Source organism: Muntiacus reevesi, chromosome 3 (genome assembly GCF_963930625.1).
Source record: "Muntiacus reevesi chromosome 3, mMunRee1.1, whole genome shotgun sequence".
Classification (NCBI taxonomy): domain Eukaryota; kingdom Metazoa; phylum Chordata; class Mammalia; order Artiodactyla; family Cervidae; genus Muntiacus; species Muntiacus reevesi.
The window spans coordinates 201,842,449-201,860,323 of record NC_089251.1 but is presented as its reverse complement, the minus strand read 5'-3'; the positions used below and the strand labels follow the sequence as shown (position 1 = coordinate 201,860,323).

Below are 17,875 nucleotides of genomic sequence, written 5' to 3'. Positions count from 1 at the left end.
AGCAGGTCCTATCACTTAGATATGCAAACCTGTCCCCAGCCTCATGGCTCTGCCATCTCCACGGCTCAGCCACACCCCATTATCTCTCACCTGGACCACCTCAGTTCAGGCCTCCCTAAGACTGGACAAGACTGGACCTCTCCCCAGGGAAACCCTCCAAAAGCCCCCATTGAAACTAGAATAAAATGCATAACTTTTATCACAATGACAAGGCCACACTGGGTTTCTCTCTGTCCTTTAAGCTTGCCTCCTTTGTTTCTGAGTCAGGATCTTTGCACCTGCTACTTCCTCTGCTTAGAGCTTTATTTCCAGGGCCACTGTCTCTTCGTTGTTCAAGTCTCAGATCAAACTTAACCTTGCAGAGGCCATCCTTACATCCCTCACAAGAGGCCAGACACCCCCACCCCTGGCCCCTCAGTCATGCCCTCATGTGTTCACTCTTTCTTATTTTATTTATGGTATTTATCTTGTCTATTGTCATCCTGTTATCCGTACAGACACACACACAGATCGTTAGCTCTGTGTAGGCAAGGCAGCCATTTCTCCGCACTATGTCTGCGGTTCCTTGAGCAGGACTCTCTGCAGAGTGGCTGTGTCATAAACCTCCATCCATGACAAAGTCTGTCCCCAGACGGAAAGGAGTGTGATCTGTGACATGAGCAGGCCCCCGACTCGACGTGCAGGGAGCACAGCTCCCGCGGCGGCTGCTCTGGACGCAGAGCCTGGGAGCGTCCAGCCAGCATTGCCCCAGCCCACCGCCCGGCTTCTCCAGAACCCCCCACCCAGCTTGTCCTCCAATTCTGATAACAACACAACAGCCGTGTCACGACTCAGATTCACCCTGGAACTTGTCACTCTTTCCGCTCTGGAAATTTGAGAAAACTGAAGCTCGTAAACCGGGTGGGTCGGGGCCCACTAACAGCCTGGTCTGTCTTTGTATCCAGGCGGGTCTGCACTGCCCCGACTTGGCACCTGCAGCCTTGTCTAAGGCAGCCTGTAACCTCCTGGGAATCCCCAGGCGGGCTCAGCTCCTGGTTGCGGTTGTGGAAAGTGAACTGAATTGAATGCCAAAATGAACACTGATTAATAATGTGAAATCACTATTTCTAATTCCAGGTCCTGGTTCATCGCCGCTTGCTTACTATGCTGAATGCCGTCCGTAACATACAGAAAGACGTCATCATGAAAAGGTTCACTCAGGAAAGACAGTCCCTAGTGCAAGGTAGGGCAGCTGCCAACAGCCGTGTTTCATCCGCATACGCCCAAAGCAGGGGGCTTCTCTGTGATGAAGCTAGCTTTCATAAATCACATATGCTGGATTTTTTTAAATTATTGAAGTATAGTTGACTTCCAACGGTGTGTTAATTCTGCTGTACGGCAAAGTGATTCTGTTACACATAAATATACATTTTTTAGAAAACTGTTTTCCATTGTGGTTTATCACAAGATAGTGAATATAGTTCCCTGTGCTATATACTAGGACTTGTTGTTGATCCATTCTGCACACCACAGTTTGCTTCTGCTAACTCCAACTCCCGTTCCATCTCTCCCCACACCTGCACGGTCCACTGCAGCTTGACAAGCACATGTCTTTTCTCTTTCTGCTTTGTAGATAAGTTCATGTGTCATATTTTAAATTCAACATATAAGTATATATATGGTATTTGTCTTTCTCTTTCTGACTTACTTAGTGATAATCTCCAAGTCTACTCATGTTGCTGCAGATGGCATTATTTCATTCTTTTTTGGGGTGGAGTAATATTCCATTATTTTATATATATATATATATGTATATATACACCATATTTTCTTTATCCATTCATATGTCAATGGACATTTAGGTTGCATCCATGTCTTAACTGTTGTAAATGGTGCTGCTGTGAACATAGCACATTTTATTACATTTTAATTATTCTTTTTTCCTCCTATATTATTTTATCTCTGATACTGACATTTCTAATAAACTCTTTAAAAAAACATCATAAAATTTACCTGTGACTTAAATGTGGACACCTGTAAAATAACTTTATATGTTTCTCTAATCTTTTTCTTTGCTGACAAGAACAAAGAATATTCATCAGAGATGCTTTCATTAAGAATTACAGTTTTAGGGGAACTTCTGATTCAAGATGGCAGAGTAGAATGACGTGCGCTCATCCCCTTTTGGGAGAACACCAAAATCACAACTAGCTGTTGAACAACCATTGAAAGGAGAACAGTGGAACCCACCAGAAAAAGATAACCTGTGTCCAAAGACAAAGAAGAAGCTGCAGCGAGATGGTAGGAGGGGCACAATCATAATAAAATCAAATTCCATACCCGCTGGGTGGGCAACCCACAGACTGGAGAAAAATAATACCAAAGAGGCTCTCTCTCTCTTAGGAAGGTTCTGAACCCCATGTCAGGCTTCCAGCCTGGGAATCTGACCTTGCAGGCCAGCGGGATTTGATTATAGGACTTTCACAGGACTTCGGGAAACAGACTCCGGTCTTGGAGCGGACAAACAAGATTTTGCACACACCAAGACCCGGAGGGGAGGAGCAGTGGCCCCACAGGAGACTGAACCGTAACCACCTGTGGTGTTGGAGGGCCTCCTGTGGCGGTGTGGGGAGGCAGGGGCCCACCACCGGGGCGGGAACACTGGCAGCAGCCTGGGAAGGCCCCCCGTGGCATAAACCCTCCTGGAGTTCACTGTTAACCCTACCACGTAGCTCAGCTGGTGAAGAATCCGCCTGCAATGCAGGAGACCTGGGTTCAACCCCTGGGCTGGAAGATCCTCTGGAGAAGGAAGTGGCTACCCACTCTAGTATTCTGCCTGAAGAGTTCCATGGACCGTGGGATCACAGACTGAGTGACTTTCACTTTCACTTTCAAAAAAAGAGCCTCTAGACCCCAGGACTGGGTTTCTTCAGGCCAAACAACTAATAGGGAGGGATTGTTAGTTGGATTAAAGTTTTAAAGTTTTACTGAGCAAGGGCCTGCCCACCAGAGCAACACCTGGCTTTTCCTGCCCTCTCCTTCCCATCAAGAAGCTTACAGAAGCCTCTCAGCCTCCTTCATCAAAGGAAAGACAGAAGAATCAAGAAGAACCACAATCCCGTAGCAGCTGGAACAAAAATCACCTTATAGAAAGTTAATCAAGATGAAAAAGCAGAGAGTTATGTCCCAGATGAAGGGACAAAATAGAACTCCAGAAAAACAACTAAATGGAGATAGCAACCTTTCAGAAAAAGAATTCAGAATAATGATAGTAAAGATGGTCCAGGATTTGGGAAACGGAATGGAGAAGATGCAAGAAATGTTTACCAAAGACCTATAAGAACTAAAGAACAAATAAACAGAGATGAACGCTAGAAGGAATCAATGGCAGAATAACTGAGACAGAAGAACAGATAAGTGATCTGGAGGACAGAATGGTGGAAATCACTGACACAGAGCAAAACAGAGAAAAAAGAATGAAAACAAATGAAGACAGTCTAAAAGACCTCTGGGGAAACATTAAATGCACCAACATTCACATTACAGGGGAGAAGAGAGAAAGAAAAGACCCAAGAAAATACTTGAAGAGATAATAGCTGAAAAGTTCCCTAACATAGGAAAGGAAATAGTCGACCAAGTCCAGGAAGCACAGAGTTCCAGGCAGGATGCAGACAAGGAGGAAAAAGATACGTAGTAATCAGACTGACAGAAATTAAAGACAAAACAGTAAAAGTAACAACAGAAAAAGGACAAATAACATACACACTAGGGAACCCCCATCAGGTATCAGCTGATTTCTCAACAGAGACTCTATGAGCCAGAAGGGAATGACATGATATACTTAAACTGATAAAAGGGAAGACTCTACAACCAAGAATGCTCTACCCAGCAAAACTTCCCTTCAGTCTTGATGAAGTCAAAAACTTTCCAGACAAGCAAAAGTTAAGAGAATTCAGCAACACCACACCAGCTTTACAACAAAAGCTAAAAGAACTTCTCTAGGCATGAAACACAAGAGAAGGAAAAGATCTACAGGAAATAAACCCCAAACAATTAAGAAAATGGTACTAGGATCATTATCTGTTGAGGAATATCAGTAACCTCAGTTATGCAGATGACACCACCCTTATGGCAGAAAGCAAAGAGGAATTAAAGGGCCTCTTGATGAAGGTAAAAAACTGGCCTAAAACTCAACATTCAAAAAACGAAGATCATGGCATCCAGTCCCATCACTTCATGGCGAATAGATGGGGAAACAACTAGAAACAGTGATGGACTTTCTTTTCTTGGGCTCCAAAATCACTGCAAATGGTGACTGCTGCCATGAAATTGAAAGACGCTTTCTCCTTGGAAGAAAAGCCATGACAAACCTGCTGCAGCTGCTGCTACGTCGCTTCAGTGTCCGACCCTGTGCGACCCCATAGACGGCAGCCCCCCAGGCTCCCCCATCCCTCGGATTCTCCAGGCAAGAACACTGGAGTGGGCTGCCATTTCCTTCTCCAATGCATGAAAGTGAAAAGGAAAGTGAAGCCGCTCAGTCATGTCCGACTCTGTGCGACCCCATAGACCGCAGCCCACCGGGCTCCCCTGTTCCTGGGATTCTCCAGGCAAGAACACTGGAGTGGGGTGCCATTGCCTTCAAACCTAGACAGCATATTAAAAAGCAGAGACATTGCTTTGCCTACAATGGTCCGCATAGTCAAAGCTATGGTTTTTTCCATTAGTCATGTACAGATGGGAGAGTTGGACCATAAAGAAGGCTGAGCACTGAAGAACCGATGCCTTCAAACTGTGGTGCTAGAGAAGACTCTGCAGAGTCCCTTGGACCATAAGGAGACCAAACCAGTCAATCCTGAAGGAAATCAACCCTGAATATTCCTTAGGGCTGATGCTAAAGCTGAAGCTCTGGCACTTTGGCCACATGATGTGAAGAGCTAACTCATTGGAAAAGACCCTGATGCTGGGAAAGATTGAGAGCAGGAGGATACAGGAACGACAGAGGACGAGATGGGGTTGGATGGCATCTCCAAGTTTGGCATGTCTAAACTCAGTGGACATGAGTTTGAGCGAACTTTGGGAGATGGTGAAGGACAGGGAGCCTGGTGTGCTATAGTCCATGGGGTTGCAAGAAGTTGAACACAGCTGAGAGACTGAACAACAGCAATAGGATCATATGTATCCATAATTACCTTCAAAGTAAATAGATTAAACTCACCAACCAAAAGACATAGACTGGCTGAGCATATGAAAACATGTGCATGTATGCACTTCTATTTACCACGTCACCCTGCTTGACCCCCCATACTTTGTGTAAGTATTTTATATTGTTAGGTTAATCATGTTCCCATTACGGCTTGCAATTGTTTATCTTTTATTTCTGGTCTGGCTATTGATTGTGAAAACTGATAAACATCTGTTACCATTATGATTATGTAACTATTACTCACTTAATGCCATTGTATTATGATTAGTCAACAGAAAAATAAGAGTTGTATATCACCAAAGCTACCATTTAATAGAAAAACCAGTCATCACTTTTTAAAATTGTATTGGAATTTTTTGAAAAATACAAATGCCTAGGTATCGCTTTTGATCTCCAAAGCTCCAGATACATTTCTAATGAGCAGCCATGTTTAAAAACAACTGGCCTATATGATGAATTTTTATCTAGTTTGTTTCACTTTTTCTGTTTCATATTCAGCACTCCCATTTCGTTTAGTTTATGTGTTCCAATTTCTCCATCACTTCTTTTTTTTTATGTTCTTTCTCAACCTTTATCAAGAATAGTAGAAAAGTTTTTATATACATATATATAATAGTATGTATAATATATATTTTAGAAATCTTATGAATTTTTGCCTAACTTAAAATTTTTTGACATTTTGATTCCAGTTGTTTGACTTAGTGTAAATAGAATGCTAGATTTCTAATTTTTTAAAAATAGATATGCAATATATGGAATTTTAAAAGATGGTAACGATAACCCTATATGCAGGACAGAAGAAGAGACACAGATGTATAGAACAGACTTTTGGACTCTGTGGGAGAAGGCGAGGGTGGGATGATCCGAGAGAATAGCATTGAAACAAGTATACTATCAAGGGTGAAACAGATCACCAGCCCAGGTTGGATGCATGAGACAAGTGCTCAGGGCTGGTGCACTGGGAAGACTCAGAGGGATGGGATGGGATCAGGAGGGAGGTGGGAGAGGGGATCAGGATGGGGAACACATGGCTGATTCATGTCAATGTATGGCAGAAACCACTACAATATTGTAAACAAATTAGCCTCCAACTAAAAAAAATAAATGAAAAAAAAAATAGATATGCAACAAGCAACAAAGGTTTACTATATAGCACAGGGAACTAGTCAATATCTTGTAATAACCTATAATGGAAAATAATCTCAAAGATAATATGTGTGCATTTGTATAACTGAATCACCTTGCTATGCACCTGAAATGTAAGTCAATTATACTTCAATAAAATATACATATTAAGAAGTTCTATGTAAAATAGCCTCAGAATGCAAAGTAACCCATTAAATAAATACCAACAGTAGTATTAAAAAAAAAATTATGGTGTTTTGGAAGTAAAAATACAATTTTTTTTAAAATTAAAGGAGTTGAGGCAAAGAACAAATGAGAAACTAGGAACAAGACTACACACATACATAGGTACGCACGTGCATGTTGTTTTTTAAATGGCCTGCGGCCAGGCCCCAGTAACTGGTACGTAGCAAATACACAGCTAAAAAGATGGTGGTTTCACAAAGGCGCCTTGAGACTCTCCAGAAGTGCTTTCTGTTTTCACCCGCAGACAAGAGATCCAAATACCAGCTGGGGCGAGTCAGCAAGGACGCTGGCCAGTTCTCTGTGTCTCCGCAGGAAGTTCTGCCCTTCGCCTTTCCGTCCTACAGCCCTCCCCAGGACTCCAACGAACTGGTGGGTGCATGGAGGCCGCAGGTGGGGCTGGGCGCAGTCAGGGGGCGACAGGCCGGTGCCGAGGGGAGCCCCACCTGGTCTCTGTCCCTCTGCCTCCTCCCAGGAGGGAGAGGGAGACCTGTGCCCAGGTGATTGTGATAAATGGGAAACCAGGAAGCACCTGCTGCCACCTCCCTGGCCCCGGAGACACCTGTGCAGAGCTGGATCTGCCCGAACTGGAGACCACTGAGCCCCCCGGACTGCCGGGAAATGGGGTCTGAGGGCTGAATAGCAAACAGAGGACCAAGAGGACCTGGCCAGGACCTGGGAGGCAGGCCCAGCTCAGCCAAGCCCCCTGCTGTGTGGAAACTGCAGAGGTTGGGGGTGGGTGGCCCCAGCGTCTAACAGTCCAACCTCAGACTCACAAGTCCATCCCTCCTTCCCTCGTGGCAAGAAGTTTGACAGTTTATCACATGGTGCATTGTAATTCAGGTGGTGGCTATACCACGTGGCAGGCGGGACTTTCTCAAGTTCTATCAAATTAATTAATCTTCAAATTTAATAGGTAGGTTTATTTTCTTGCAGCTGAGAAGGAAACTGAGACACAGGGGCACAGAGCCTGTAATAAAATGCTGCCTGAGTTCCTCAAGTTCACAGATGTAGCAATTTTAAAAAGTGTTTAAATCAATGGTGAAAGGGCACAAACAAAACAGTTTTTTAGTTTCAAAGAATGAAGTTGCCACACACATCCTGTAAAGTGGGTTAAGCATTGCAGGTCAACCTCATCAAGAGGTACAGGACTGACTTTAGAAATTCCATGTGTTTTCTGGATTAGAAAATTCAATGACTTTAAAGGTCAGAATATTCGGTTCCTGCACACGTGCATGCTAAGTCACTTCAGTCGTGTCTGACTCTCTGCGACCCCATGGACTGCAGCCTACCAGGCTTCTCACTCCACGGGATTCTCCAGGAAAGAACACTGGAGTGGGTTGCCATGCCCTTCTCCAGGGGATCTTCCTGACCCAGGGATCGAACCCTTGTCTCTTATGTCTCCTGCATTGGCAGATGGGTTCTTTATCACTAGTGCCACCTGGGATGCCCTATTTAGTTTCTAGAAAATGATAAATCTGTGATTTTCAGGCAATAAGAATTATCTGACAGTCAATAATTAATGGGTGGAGAGGGTGTTAGGGGTGAAAAGAGATTATCACTGTGCTGTGGAGCCTATTTTTTTTTTAATAATTCAAAGCTTTATTTCATTTTGTACTTGAGTTAGGTCTATAGCAACTTCTCTGATGCTCAGGGTTGATGAAAAACAGAATGCTTGGCATCCCTGTTCATAAAGATTTTTGTAATTCATTCCATACATACGGTATTTCATCTATTCTAAGAACAGTTTTTTAAATATAGCATCTCTGAAATTGGGAAATGCCTTATAATTATTGGTGTCATATTTACACTGCATCATACCAGTTTAACGACAGTGTCTTAGATTAGGTGAGATGTAGTATTTATTGAGTACCTGTCACAGGCTGGACACTGCTCTGGGTTCTGTGGGTGATGCTGCACATCCACCTGCAGGACATGTATTAGGTGGTGCTTTGGGGATTAGCATCCTTGGAAGGGAAGGGAATGGAATGGGCAGAGGAGAAATAAGGCTACAGTCCTTGGATGAAGTCCTTGCTGACGTCACAAGGGACTCTGGGCCTGGGACAGGGCGAGGACCGCCTTTGTACCTTTGCTTCAGCCTGTCTTTGGAGGCAGCTGCCCCAATGAGCACATGGCCTTGAGTGAGATAGCGTGCTTCAGCCACAGCTACCCCTGAGGGCTGACCCCTGAGGGTTGTTTCTGTCAATAGGACTCAGGACTCACTCCTTCAGGCCTGAAGGGGATTCTGGGCAGCAAGTGCAGCCTCCACAACAGGGGAAAATAAAAGACACACCCAGAGAGACAAGGGTGTGGGGGTGGGCAGTGGCCACACTGCCTCCATTCCCTGCATGTCAAGTGTCAGCTGTAGTCAGGCATCAGCCTTGGTTGCAGGAAGAGTTATTTAGAGGGAAGAGCTGTTCACTTAATGTTCAAAATGTAGAGAAACAGTATAGCTGCCTTTGCTCAATGTTGATCATGTGTCACCTTTTTGAATTTTCACATTTTAGGCTCCTGGTGGCCTTGGACCTGTCCCAATTAAATCTTCAGAAATTCAAGTCAAGCAGCCCCATTCCTTCTTCAGTCTGCAGGTCAGACCTGTCATGTGGTTTCATTAATTGGCTTTCTTATGTCCTAAACAAAATGTTCTTGACTCTGAATTGCTCTAATTCATTAGTTTTGTTCTATTACAGATTATAACAGATAACATACAGTGTTTATTTCCCTGCTGTTATCTTATGTGATGTGTGAGGTGTAACAGATTCTCTTTTCCTGATGTGGTTTGTGGAAACCAGAATCTTTACTCTGTGGATATACCATATAGTATGCAAACCTGAACTCAGTGAAGCTCTGAGCCATGCCATGCTGGCCCACCCAAGATGAATGGGTCATAGTGGAGAGCTCTGACAAAATGTGGTCCACTGGAGGAGGAAATGGCCAACCACACCAGCATTCTTGCTGCAAGAACCCCATGAACAGCATGAAAAGGGACAACGATGTGACACCGGAAGGTCAGCCCCCCAGGCTTGAAGGATGTCTGATATGCTACTGGGGAAGAGTGGAGGGCAGTCACTAGTGGCTACAGAAAGGACGAAATGACTGGGCCAAAGCAGAATCAATGCTCTGTTGTGGATGTGTCTGGTGGTGAAAGTAAAGTCCAAAGCTGTAAAGAACAATATTGCCTAGGAACCTGGAATGTTAGGTCCATGAATCAAAGTAAATTAATTGGACGTGGTCAAGCAGGAGGTGGCAAGAGTGAACATTGACATCTTAGGAATTAGTGAACTAAAATGGACGGGAATGGGTGAATTTAGCTCAGATGACCATTATATCTGTTCCTGTGGGCAAGAATCCCTTAGAAGAAATGGAGTAATCCTCAGATTCAACAAAAGAGTCCAAAATGTGGTACTTGGGTGTGATCTCAAAAATGACAGAATGATCTCAGTTCATTTCCAAGGGAAACCATTCAGTATCACAGTAATCCAAATCTTTGCCCCAACCACTGATGCCAAACAAGCTGAAGTTGAATGGTTCTATGGAGACCTACAAGACCTTCTAGTTCAGTTCAATTTAGTTCAGTCGCTCAGTCATGTCCGACTCTTTGCGACCCCATGAATCTCAGCACGCCAGGCCTCCCTGTCCATCACCAACTCCTGGAGTTTACTCAAACTCTTATCCACCGAGTCGGTGATGCCATCCAGCCATCTCATCCTCTGTCATCCCCTTCTCCTCCTGCCCCCAATCCCTCCCAGCATCAGGGTCTTTTCCAACGAGTCAACTCTTCGCATTAGGTGGCCAAAGTATTGGAGTTTCAGCTTCAGCATCAGTCCTTCCAATGAACACCCAGGACTGATGATCTCCTTTAGGATGGACTGGTTCGATCTCCTTGCAGTCCAAGGGACTCTTAAGAGTCTTCTCCAACACCACAGCTCAAAAACATCTATTCTTCGGCACTCAGCTTTCTTCACAGTCCAACTCACATCCATACATGATCACTGGAAAAACCATAGCCTTGACTAGACGGACCTTTGTTGGCAAAGTGATGTCTCTGCTTTTTAATATGCTGTCTAGGTTGGTCATAACTTTCCTTCCAAGGAGTAGGTGTCTTTTGATTTCATGGCTGCAGTCATCATCTGCAGTGATTTTGGAGCCCAAAAAATAAACTAGAACTAACACCAAAAACAGACGTCCCTTTCATCCTGGAGGTAGGAATGCCAAAGTAGGAAATCAAGAGATACCTGGAGTAACAGGCAAGTTTGGCCTTGGAGTACAAAATGAAGCAGGGCAAAGGCTAACAGCGCTTTGTCAAGAGAACACACTGGTCATTGCAAGCACCCTTTTCCAATAGCACAAGAGATGACTCTACACAAGGACATCACCAGATGGTCAATACTGAATTCAGAATGATTATATTCTTTTCAGTGGATGATGGGGCAGCTTTATACAGTCAGCAGAAAAAGACCTGGAGCTGACTGTGGCTCAGATCATAAACTCCTTATTGCAAAATTCACACGCTTAAGTTGAAGAAAGCAGGAGAAACCACTAGACCACTAGTTATACCAGTATAACTTAAATCCCTTATGATTACACAGTGGAAGTAATGAATAGTTTTAAATTGATTAGAGGTGGTAGACAGAATGCCTAAAGAACTATGGACAGAGGTTGATAACATTGTACTGGAGGCAGTGACCAAAGCCATCCCAAAGAAAAAGAAATGCAAGAAGGCAAAATGGTTGTCTGAGGAGGCTTTACAAATAGCTAAGAAAAGAAAAGTGAAAAAGCAAGGGAGAAAAGAAAGATATACCCAACTGAATGCAGAGTTCCAGAGAATAGCAAGGAGAGATAAGAAAGCCTTCCTAAGTGAACAATGCAAAGAAACAGGAAAACTATAGCATGGGAAAGACTAGAGATCTCTTCAGGAAAATTGGAGATATCAAGGAAAGAGTTCAAGCAAAGATGGGCACAATAAAGGACAGAAATGGCAAGGAATTAACAGAAGCAGAAGATATTAAGAAGAGGTGGCAAGAATATACAGAAGAACTGTGCAAAAAAAATGTCTTAATGACCTGGATCATCACAAGGGTATGGTTACTCACCTAGAGCTAGACATCCTGAAGTGTGAAGTCAAATGGGCCTTAGGAAGCGTTACTACAAACAAAGCTAACTGAGGTGATGGAATTCCAGCTGAGCTATTTCAAATTCTTAATAATGATGCTCTTAAAGTGCTGCACTCAATATGCCAACAAATTTGGAAAACTCAGCAGTGTCCACAGCACTGAAAAAGGTCAGTTTTCATCCCAATCCCAAAAAGGACAATGCCAAAGAATGTTCAAACTACTGTACAATTGTGCTCATTTTGCATGCTAGTAAGGTTATGCTCAAAATCCTTCAGGCTCAACTTCAGCAGTACGTAAAATGAGAACTTCCAGATGTTACAGGCTGGGTTTAGAAAAGGCAGAGGAGCCAGAGATCAAATTGTCAACATTCACTGGATCCTAAAGAAAGCAAGGAAATGCCAAAAAAATATCTACCTCCATTTCATCGACCACACTAAAGTCTTTGACTGTGTGGATCATAACAAACCATGGAAAGCTCTTAAAGAGCTTACCTGTCTCCTGAGAAATTGCATGCGGGTCAAAAAGCAACAGTTAGAATCCTGTATGGAGCACCTGATTGAGAAAGGAGTTTGACAGGGCTGTCTGCTGTCACCGTGTTTGTTTAACAGGGTGTTTAACCCTGTTTTCTGAGCACATCATGAGAAGTGCCGGGCTGGATGAGTTACAAGCTGGAATCAAGATAGGCGGGGGAAACATCAACAACCTTGGATATGTGGGTGATACCACTCTAATGGCAGAAAGTGAAGAGGAGCTAAAGAGCCTCTTGATGAAGGTGAAAGAGGAGAGTGGAAAAAACTGGCTTAAAACTCAACATTCAAAAAACGAAGACCACAGCATCTGGTGCCATCACTTAATGGCAAATAGACTGGGGGGTAATGGAGACAGTGACGAACTTTTTTTTCTTGGCCTCTAAAATCACTGCAGGCAGTGACTGCAGCCATGAAATTAAAAGATTCTTGCTTCTCAAAAAAAAAGCCATGACAAACCTAGACAGTGTGTTAAAAATCAGAGACGTAAAAAAAAAAAAAAAAAAAATCAGAGACATCGTTTTGCCGACAAAGGTGCATATAGTCAAAGCTGTTACTTTTCCAGTAATCACGTACGGAAGTGAGAGTTGGACCATAAAGAAGACTGAGTGCCAAAACATTGATGCCTTTCAACTATGGTGCTAGAGAAGACTCTGGAGAGTCCCTTGGACAGCAAGGAGGTCAGACCAGTCGATCCTGAAGGAAATCAACCCTGAATGTTCATTGGGAGGACTGATGCTGAAGCTGAAGCTCCAGTTCTTTGGCCACCTGATGGGAAGACCTGACTCACTGGAAAAGACCCTGATGCTGGGAAATATTGAAGGCAGGAGGAGAAGAGGATGACTGAGGATGAAATGTTTAAATAGAATCATTAACTCAATGGCCATGAATTTGAGTAAATACTGGAAGCTAGTGAAGGATAGGGAAGCCTGGTGTGCTGCAGTCCATGGGGTCGCAAAGAGTCAGACACAACTTAGCAACTGACCATCACATACATACCTGAAATGCATATGTTAGAAATCTGAAGAAAAGACATAAGTGAACAAAAGTCAGTTTTTGTTGAGTTGTATGACCACTTTTGTTTTTTAAAATATGCATATTTATTTTTCTCTTTTTTTAATTTAAGTGTAATTGATTTACAATATCTTATTAGTTTCAAGTGTACTGCACAGTTATTCAGTTACACACATGTATATACTTATATTCTTTGTAAGACTCCTCCCTTATGGTAGTGGTGGTCTAGTCGATAAGTCGTCTGACTCTTGTGATCCCATGGACTATAGCTCACCAGGCTCCTCTGTCCATGGGAACTCCCAGGCAAGAATACTGGCACGGGTTGCCGTTTCCTCCTCCAGGGGATCTTCCTGATCCAGGTGTCGAACCCGGGTCTCCTGCATTACAGGCAGATTTTTTTACTGACGGAGCCAGCAAGGAAGCCCATTTTCTCTTAGAGGTTCTTACAAAACATTGAGTATCGTTCCGTGGGCTGTACCATAGGTCCTTGTAAAATATGCATGTTTTAAATTGACAAACCAGTGTTCAGTGTATCTATAGGTAACTATGAACCCTCCTGTGTGTTGGGACCCAGAACAGGGCCAGGACTGTGTTGACAGGGCTGGTCCAAACCGCCCAGGGCCCCAGGGCTGGGCAATGCCTCTCAAGGGCCATGAGCTCCTGTCTTCCCTCCCGCAGGTTCCTCAGCTCTACAAGATCAAGGGGTACCATCCGGTGTCTGTGCAGGGGTCTGCAGCCAGCTACAGGCCTCAGAAGCTGGCGCGGGCCCTGAGGCAAGGAGCTGAGGTAACGCGTCCCACCTTTGGGAGAGGTGCCGCCCCCACCGTTTCCTCGCTGCCCAGGCCCCGAGACTCACGTGGTGCCCTTGGTCCTGGCACAGGACGAAGCTACCACAGTCATCACCCTGCCCAAGCAGGATTCCTCACCCCAGCCGCCCGGTGAGACCGCCGTCCCGAGCATAGAACTCCCCGAGGCCTTGGCGCAAGCTCCGGATTACGACCCACTTTATATTTTTGTAAGTGCCTTCAGCAGAAGTCATGGTTCCCTGTCTCTTTGTTTTAGCAGTTACTTCATAAGAAAACAAAAACAAATAGAAAACAAGCTTGCTTATGGTTACCAAAGGGGAATGGGGGGCAGAGTAAACTGGGAGTGTGAGATTAGCAAGTACTCCTAACTGCACATAAAATGATCACTTTGCTGAACACCCAAAACTGACACAATACTGTAAATCAACTATACTTCATTTAAAAAAAAAAAAAGACATTTGAAAAAAAGAAGACAGAAGCACCAATTGGAAATATTTTTCTCTCTTTGGAATTTCAGGGGTTAAACAACATCTCACTTTTGAAATTGCTGGCCAAACTTTATTGCTTGGAGCATATCAATGTTTCTTTTAACGACTCCAGCATTTATTTTTTAAGACAATAGCTTTATGGCCATTTCCAATTATCTGTAATATGCACGTATGTATTTTTGTGTTTATTTTAAGCATAGTTTCCATATAACATTATATAAATTAATGTACAGGTGTACAGTACAGTGATTCACAAGTTTTAAAGGTAACATATATGTATATATTTTTTAAAAAGAAAATACAACAGGAAAAAGTAAAGTCACCTCAAACTCCTTCCCGAAGCTCGAGTTGATCCCTTATCCCATCTTTGGACGCCATGTCCCTGCCACACTGATCCCTGGCTCCCTTTTCTTTTAATGCTTTATTGGTCCAAAATACACATTTTATTTTTTATTTATTTATTTTAATTGGAGGCTAATTACTTTACAATATTGTGGTGGTTTTGCCATACATTCACATGAATCAGCCATGGGTGCACATGTGTCCCCCATCCTGAGCCCCCCTCCACCTCCCTCCCCATCCCATCCCTCTGGGTCATCCCAGTGCACCAGCCCTGAGCACCCTGTCTCATGCATCAAACCAGACCAGCGATCTGTTTCACACATGATAATATACATGTTTCAATGCTCTTCTCTCAAATCATCCCACCCTCACCTTCTCCCACAGTGTCCAAAAGTCTGTTCTTTACATCTGTGTCTCTTTCATTGTCTCCCATATAGGGTCAATGTTACCGTCTTTCTAAATTCCATATATATGCGCTAGTATACTGTATTGGTCTTTTTCTTTCTGACTTATTTCACTCTGTATAATAGGCTCCAGTTTCATCCACCTCATTAGAACTGATGCAAATGCATTCTTTTTAATAGCTGAGTAATATTCCATGGTGTATATGTACCACAGCTTCCTTATCCATTCATCTGCTGATGGGCATCTACGTTGCTTCCATGTCCTGGCTATTATAAACACTGCTGCGATGAACATTGGGGTACACGTGTCTCTTTCAGTTCTGGTTTCCTCAGTGTGTATGCCCAGGAGTGGGATTGCTGGGTCATATGGCAGTTCTATTTCCAGTTTTTTAAGGAATCTCCACACTATTCTCCACAGTGGCTGTATTAGTTTGCATTCCCACCAACAGTGTAAGAGGGTTCCTTTTTCTCCACACCCTCTCCAGCATTTATTGTTTGTAGACTTTTTGATAGCAGCCATTCTGACCAGTGTGAGATGGTACCTCATTGTGGTTTTGATTTGCATTTCTCTGATAATGAGTGATGTTGAGCATCTTTTCTTGTGTTTGTTAGCCATCTGTATGTCTTCTATGGAGAAATGTCTGTTTAGTTTGTTGGCCCATTTTTTGATTGGGTCATTTATTTTTCTGGAATTGAGCTGCAGGAGCTGCTTGTATATTTTTGAGGTTAATTCTTTGCCAGTTGCTTTGTTTGGTATTATTTTCTCCCATTCTGAAGGCTGTCTTTTCACCTTGCTTATAGTCTCCTTCATTGTGCAGAAGCTTTTAAGTTTAATTAGGTCCCATTTGTTTATTTTCACTTTTATTTCCATTACTCTGTGAGGTGGGTCATAGAGAATCCTGCTGTGATTTATGTCAGAGAGTGTTTTGCCTATGTTTTCCTCTAGGAGTTTTATAGTTTCTGGTCTTACCTTTAGATCTTTAATCCTTTTTGAGTTTATTTTTGTTTGTGGTGTTAGAAAAGTGTTCTAGTTTCATTCTTTTACAAGTGGTTGACCAGTTTTCCCAGTACCACTTGTTAAAGAGATTGTCTTTTTTCCATTGTATATCCTTGCCTCCTTTGTCAAAGATAAGGTGTCCATAGGTGCGTGGATTTATCTATGGGCTTTCAATTTTGTTCCACTGATCTTTATTTCTGTCTTTGTGCCAGTACCATACTGTCTTGATGACTGTAGCTTTGTAGTATAGCCTGAGGTCAGGCAGGTTGATTCCTCCAGTTCCATTCTTCTTTCTCAAGATTGCTTTGGCTATTTAAGGTTTTTTTGTATTTCCATACAAATTGTGAAATTATTTGTTCTAGTTCTCTGAAAAATACCATTGGTAGCTTTATAGGGATTGCATTGAATCTATAGACTGCTTTAGTTCGTATACTCATTTTCACTATATTGATTCTTCCAATCCATGAACATGGTATATTTTTCCATCTATTTGTGTCAGTTTGATTTCTTTCATCAGTGTTTTATAGTTTTCTATATATAGGTCTTTTGTTTCTTTAGGTAGATTTATTCCAAAGTATTTTATTCTTTTCATTGTAATGGTGAATGGAATTGTTTCCTTAATTTCTCTTTCTGTTTTCTCATTGCTAGTGTATAGGAATGCAAGGGATCTCTGTGTGTTAATTTTATATCCTGAAACTTTATATTGATTAGCTCTAGTAATTTTCTGGTGGAGTCTTTAGGGTTTTCTATGTAGAGGATCATGTCATCTGCAAACAGTGAGAGTTTTACTTCTTCTTGCCCAATCTGGATTCCTTTCATTTCTTTTTCTTCTCTGATTGCTGTGGCTAAAATTTCCAAAACTATGTTGAATAGTAGTGGTGAGAGTGGGCATCCTTGTCTTGTTCCTTCCTGACTTTAGGGGAAATGCTTTCAATTTTTCACCATTGAGGATAAGGTTTGCTGTGGGTTTATCATATATGGCTTTTACTATGTTGAGATATGTTCCTTCTATACCTGCTTTCTGCAGGGTTTTTATCATAAATGGATGTTGAATTTTGTCAAAGGCTTTCTCTGCATCTATTGAGATAATCATATAGTTTTTATCTTTCAATTTGTTAATGTGGTGTATCACATTGATTGATTGGTGAATATTGAAGAATCCTTGCATCCCTGGGATAAAACCCACTTGGTCATGATGTATGATCTTTTTAATATGTTGTTGGATTCTGTTTACTAGAATTTTGTTAAGGATTTTTGCATCTATGTTCATCAGTGATATGGGCCTGTAGTTTTCTTTTTTTGTGGCATCTTTGTCTGGCTTTGGTGTTAGGATGATGGTGGCCTCACAGAATTGAGTTTGGAAGTTTACCTTCCTCTGCAATTTTCTGGAAGAGTTTGAGTAGGATAGGTGTTAGTTCTTCTTTAAATTTTTGGTAAAATTCAGCTATGATGCCATCTGGTCCTGTTGGAAGCTTTCTGATTACAGTTTTGATTGCTGTGCTTGTGATGGGTCTGTTAAGATTTTCTATTTCTTCCTGGTTCAGTTTTGGAAAGTTATACTTTTCTAAGAATTTGTCCCTTTCTTCCAAGTTATCCATTTTATTGGCATATAGTTGCTACTAGTAGTCTCTTA

The 17,875-nt window shown here is 42.6% G+C and overlaps 1 protein-coding gene across 1 annotated transcript in view; it reads left to right on the top strand.

Moving 5' to 3' along the window:
- CFAP221 (cilia and flagella associated protein 221) overlaps positions 1 to 17,875 on the top strand; it is a 118,339-nt gene that overhangs the window by 71,849 nt on the left and 28,615 nt on the right. The window contains exons 15-19 of the mRNA XM_065927815.1: positions 1,117 to 1,222; positions 6,798 to 6,922; positions 9,058 to 9,138; positions 13,884 to 13,991; positions 14,086 to 14,220. Coding sequence (XP_065783887.1) covers positions 1,117 to 1,222; positions 6,798 to 6,922; positions 9,058 to 9,138; positions 13,884 to 13,991; positions 14,086 to 14,220 — 555 coding nt within the window. The remainder of the gene's footprint in view (positions 1 to 1,116; positions 1,223 to 6,797; positions 6,923 to 9,057; positions 9,139 to 13,883; positions 13,992 to 14,085; positions 14,221 to 17,875) is intronic.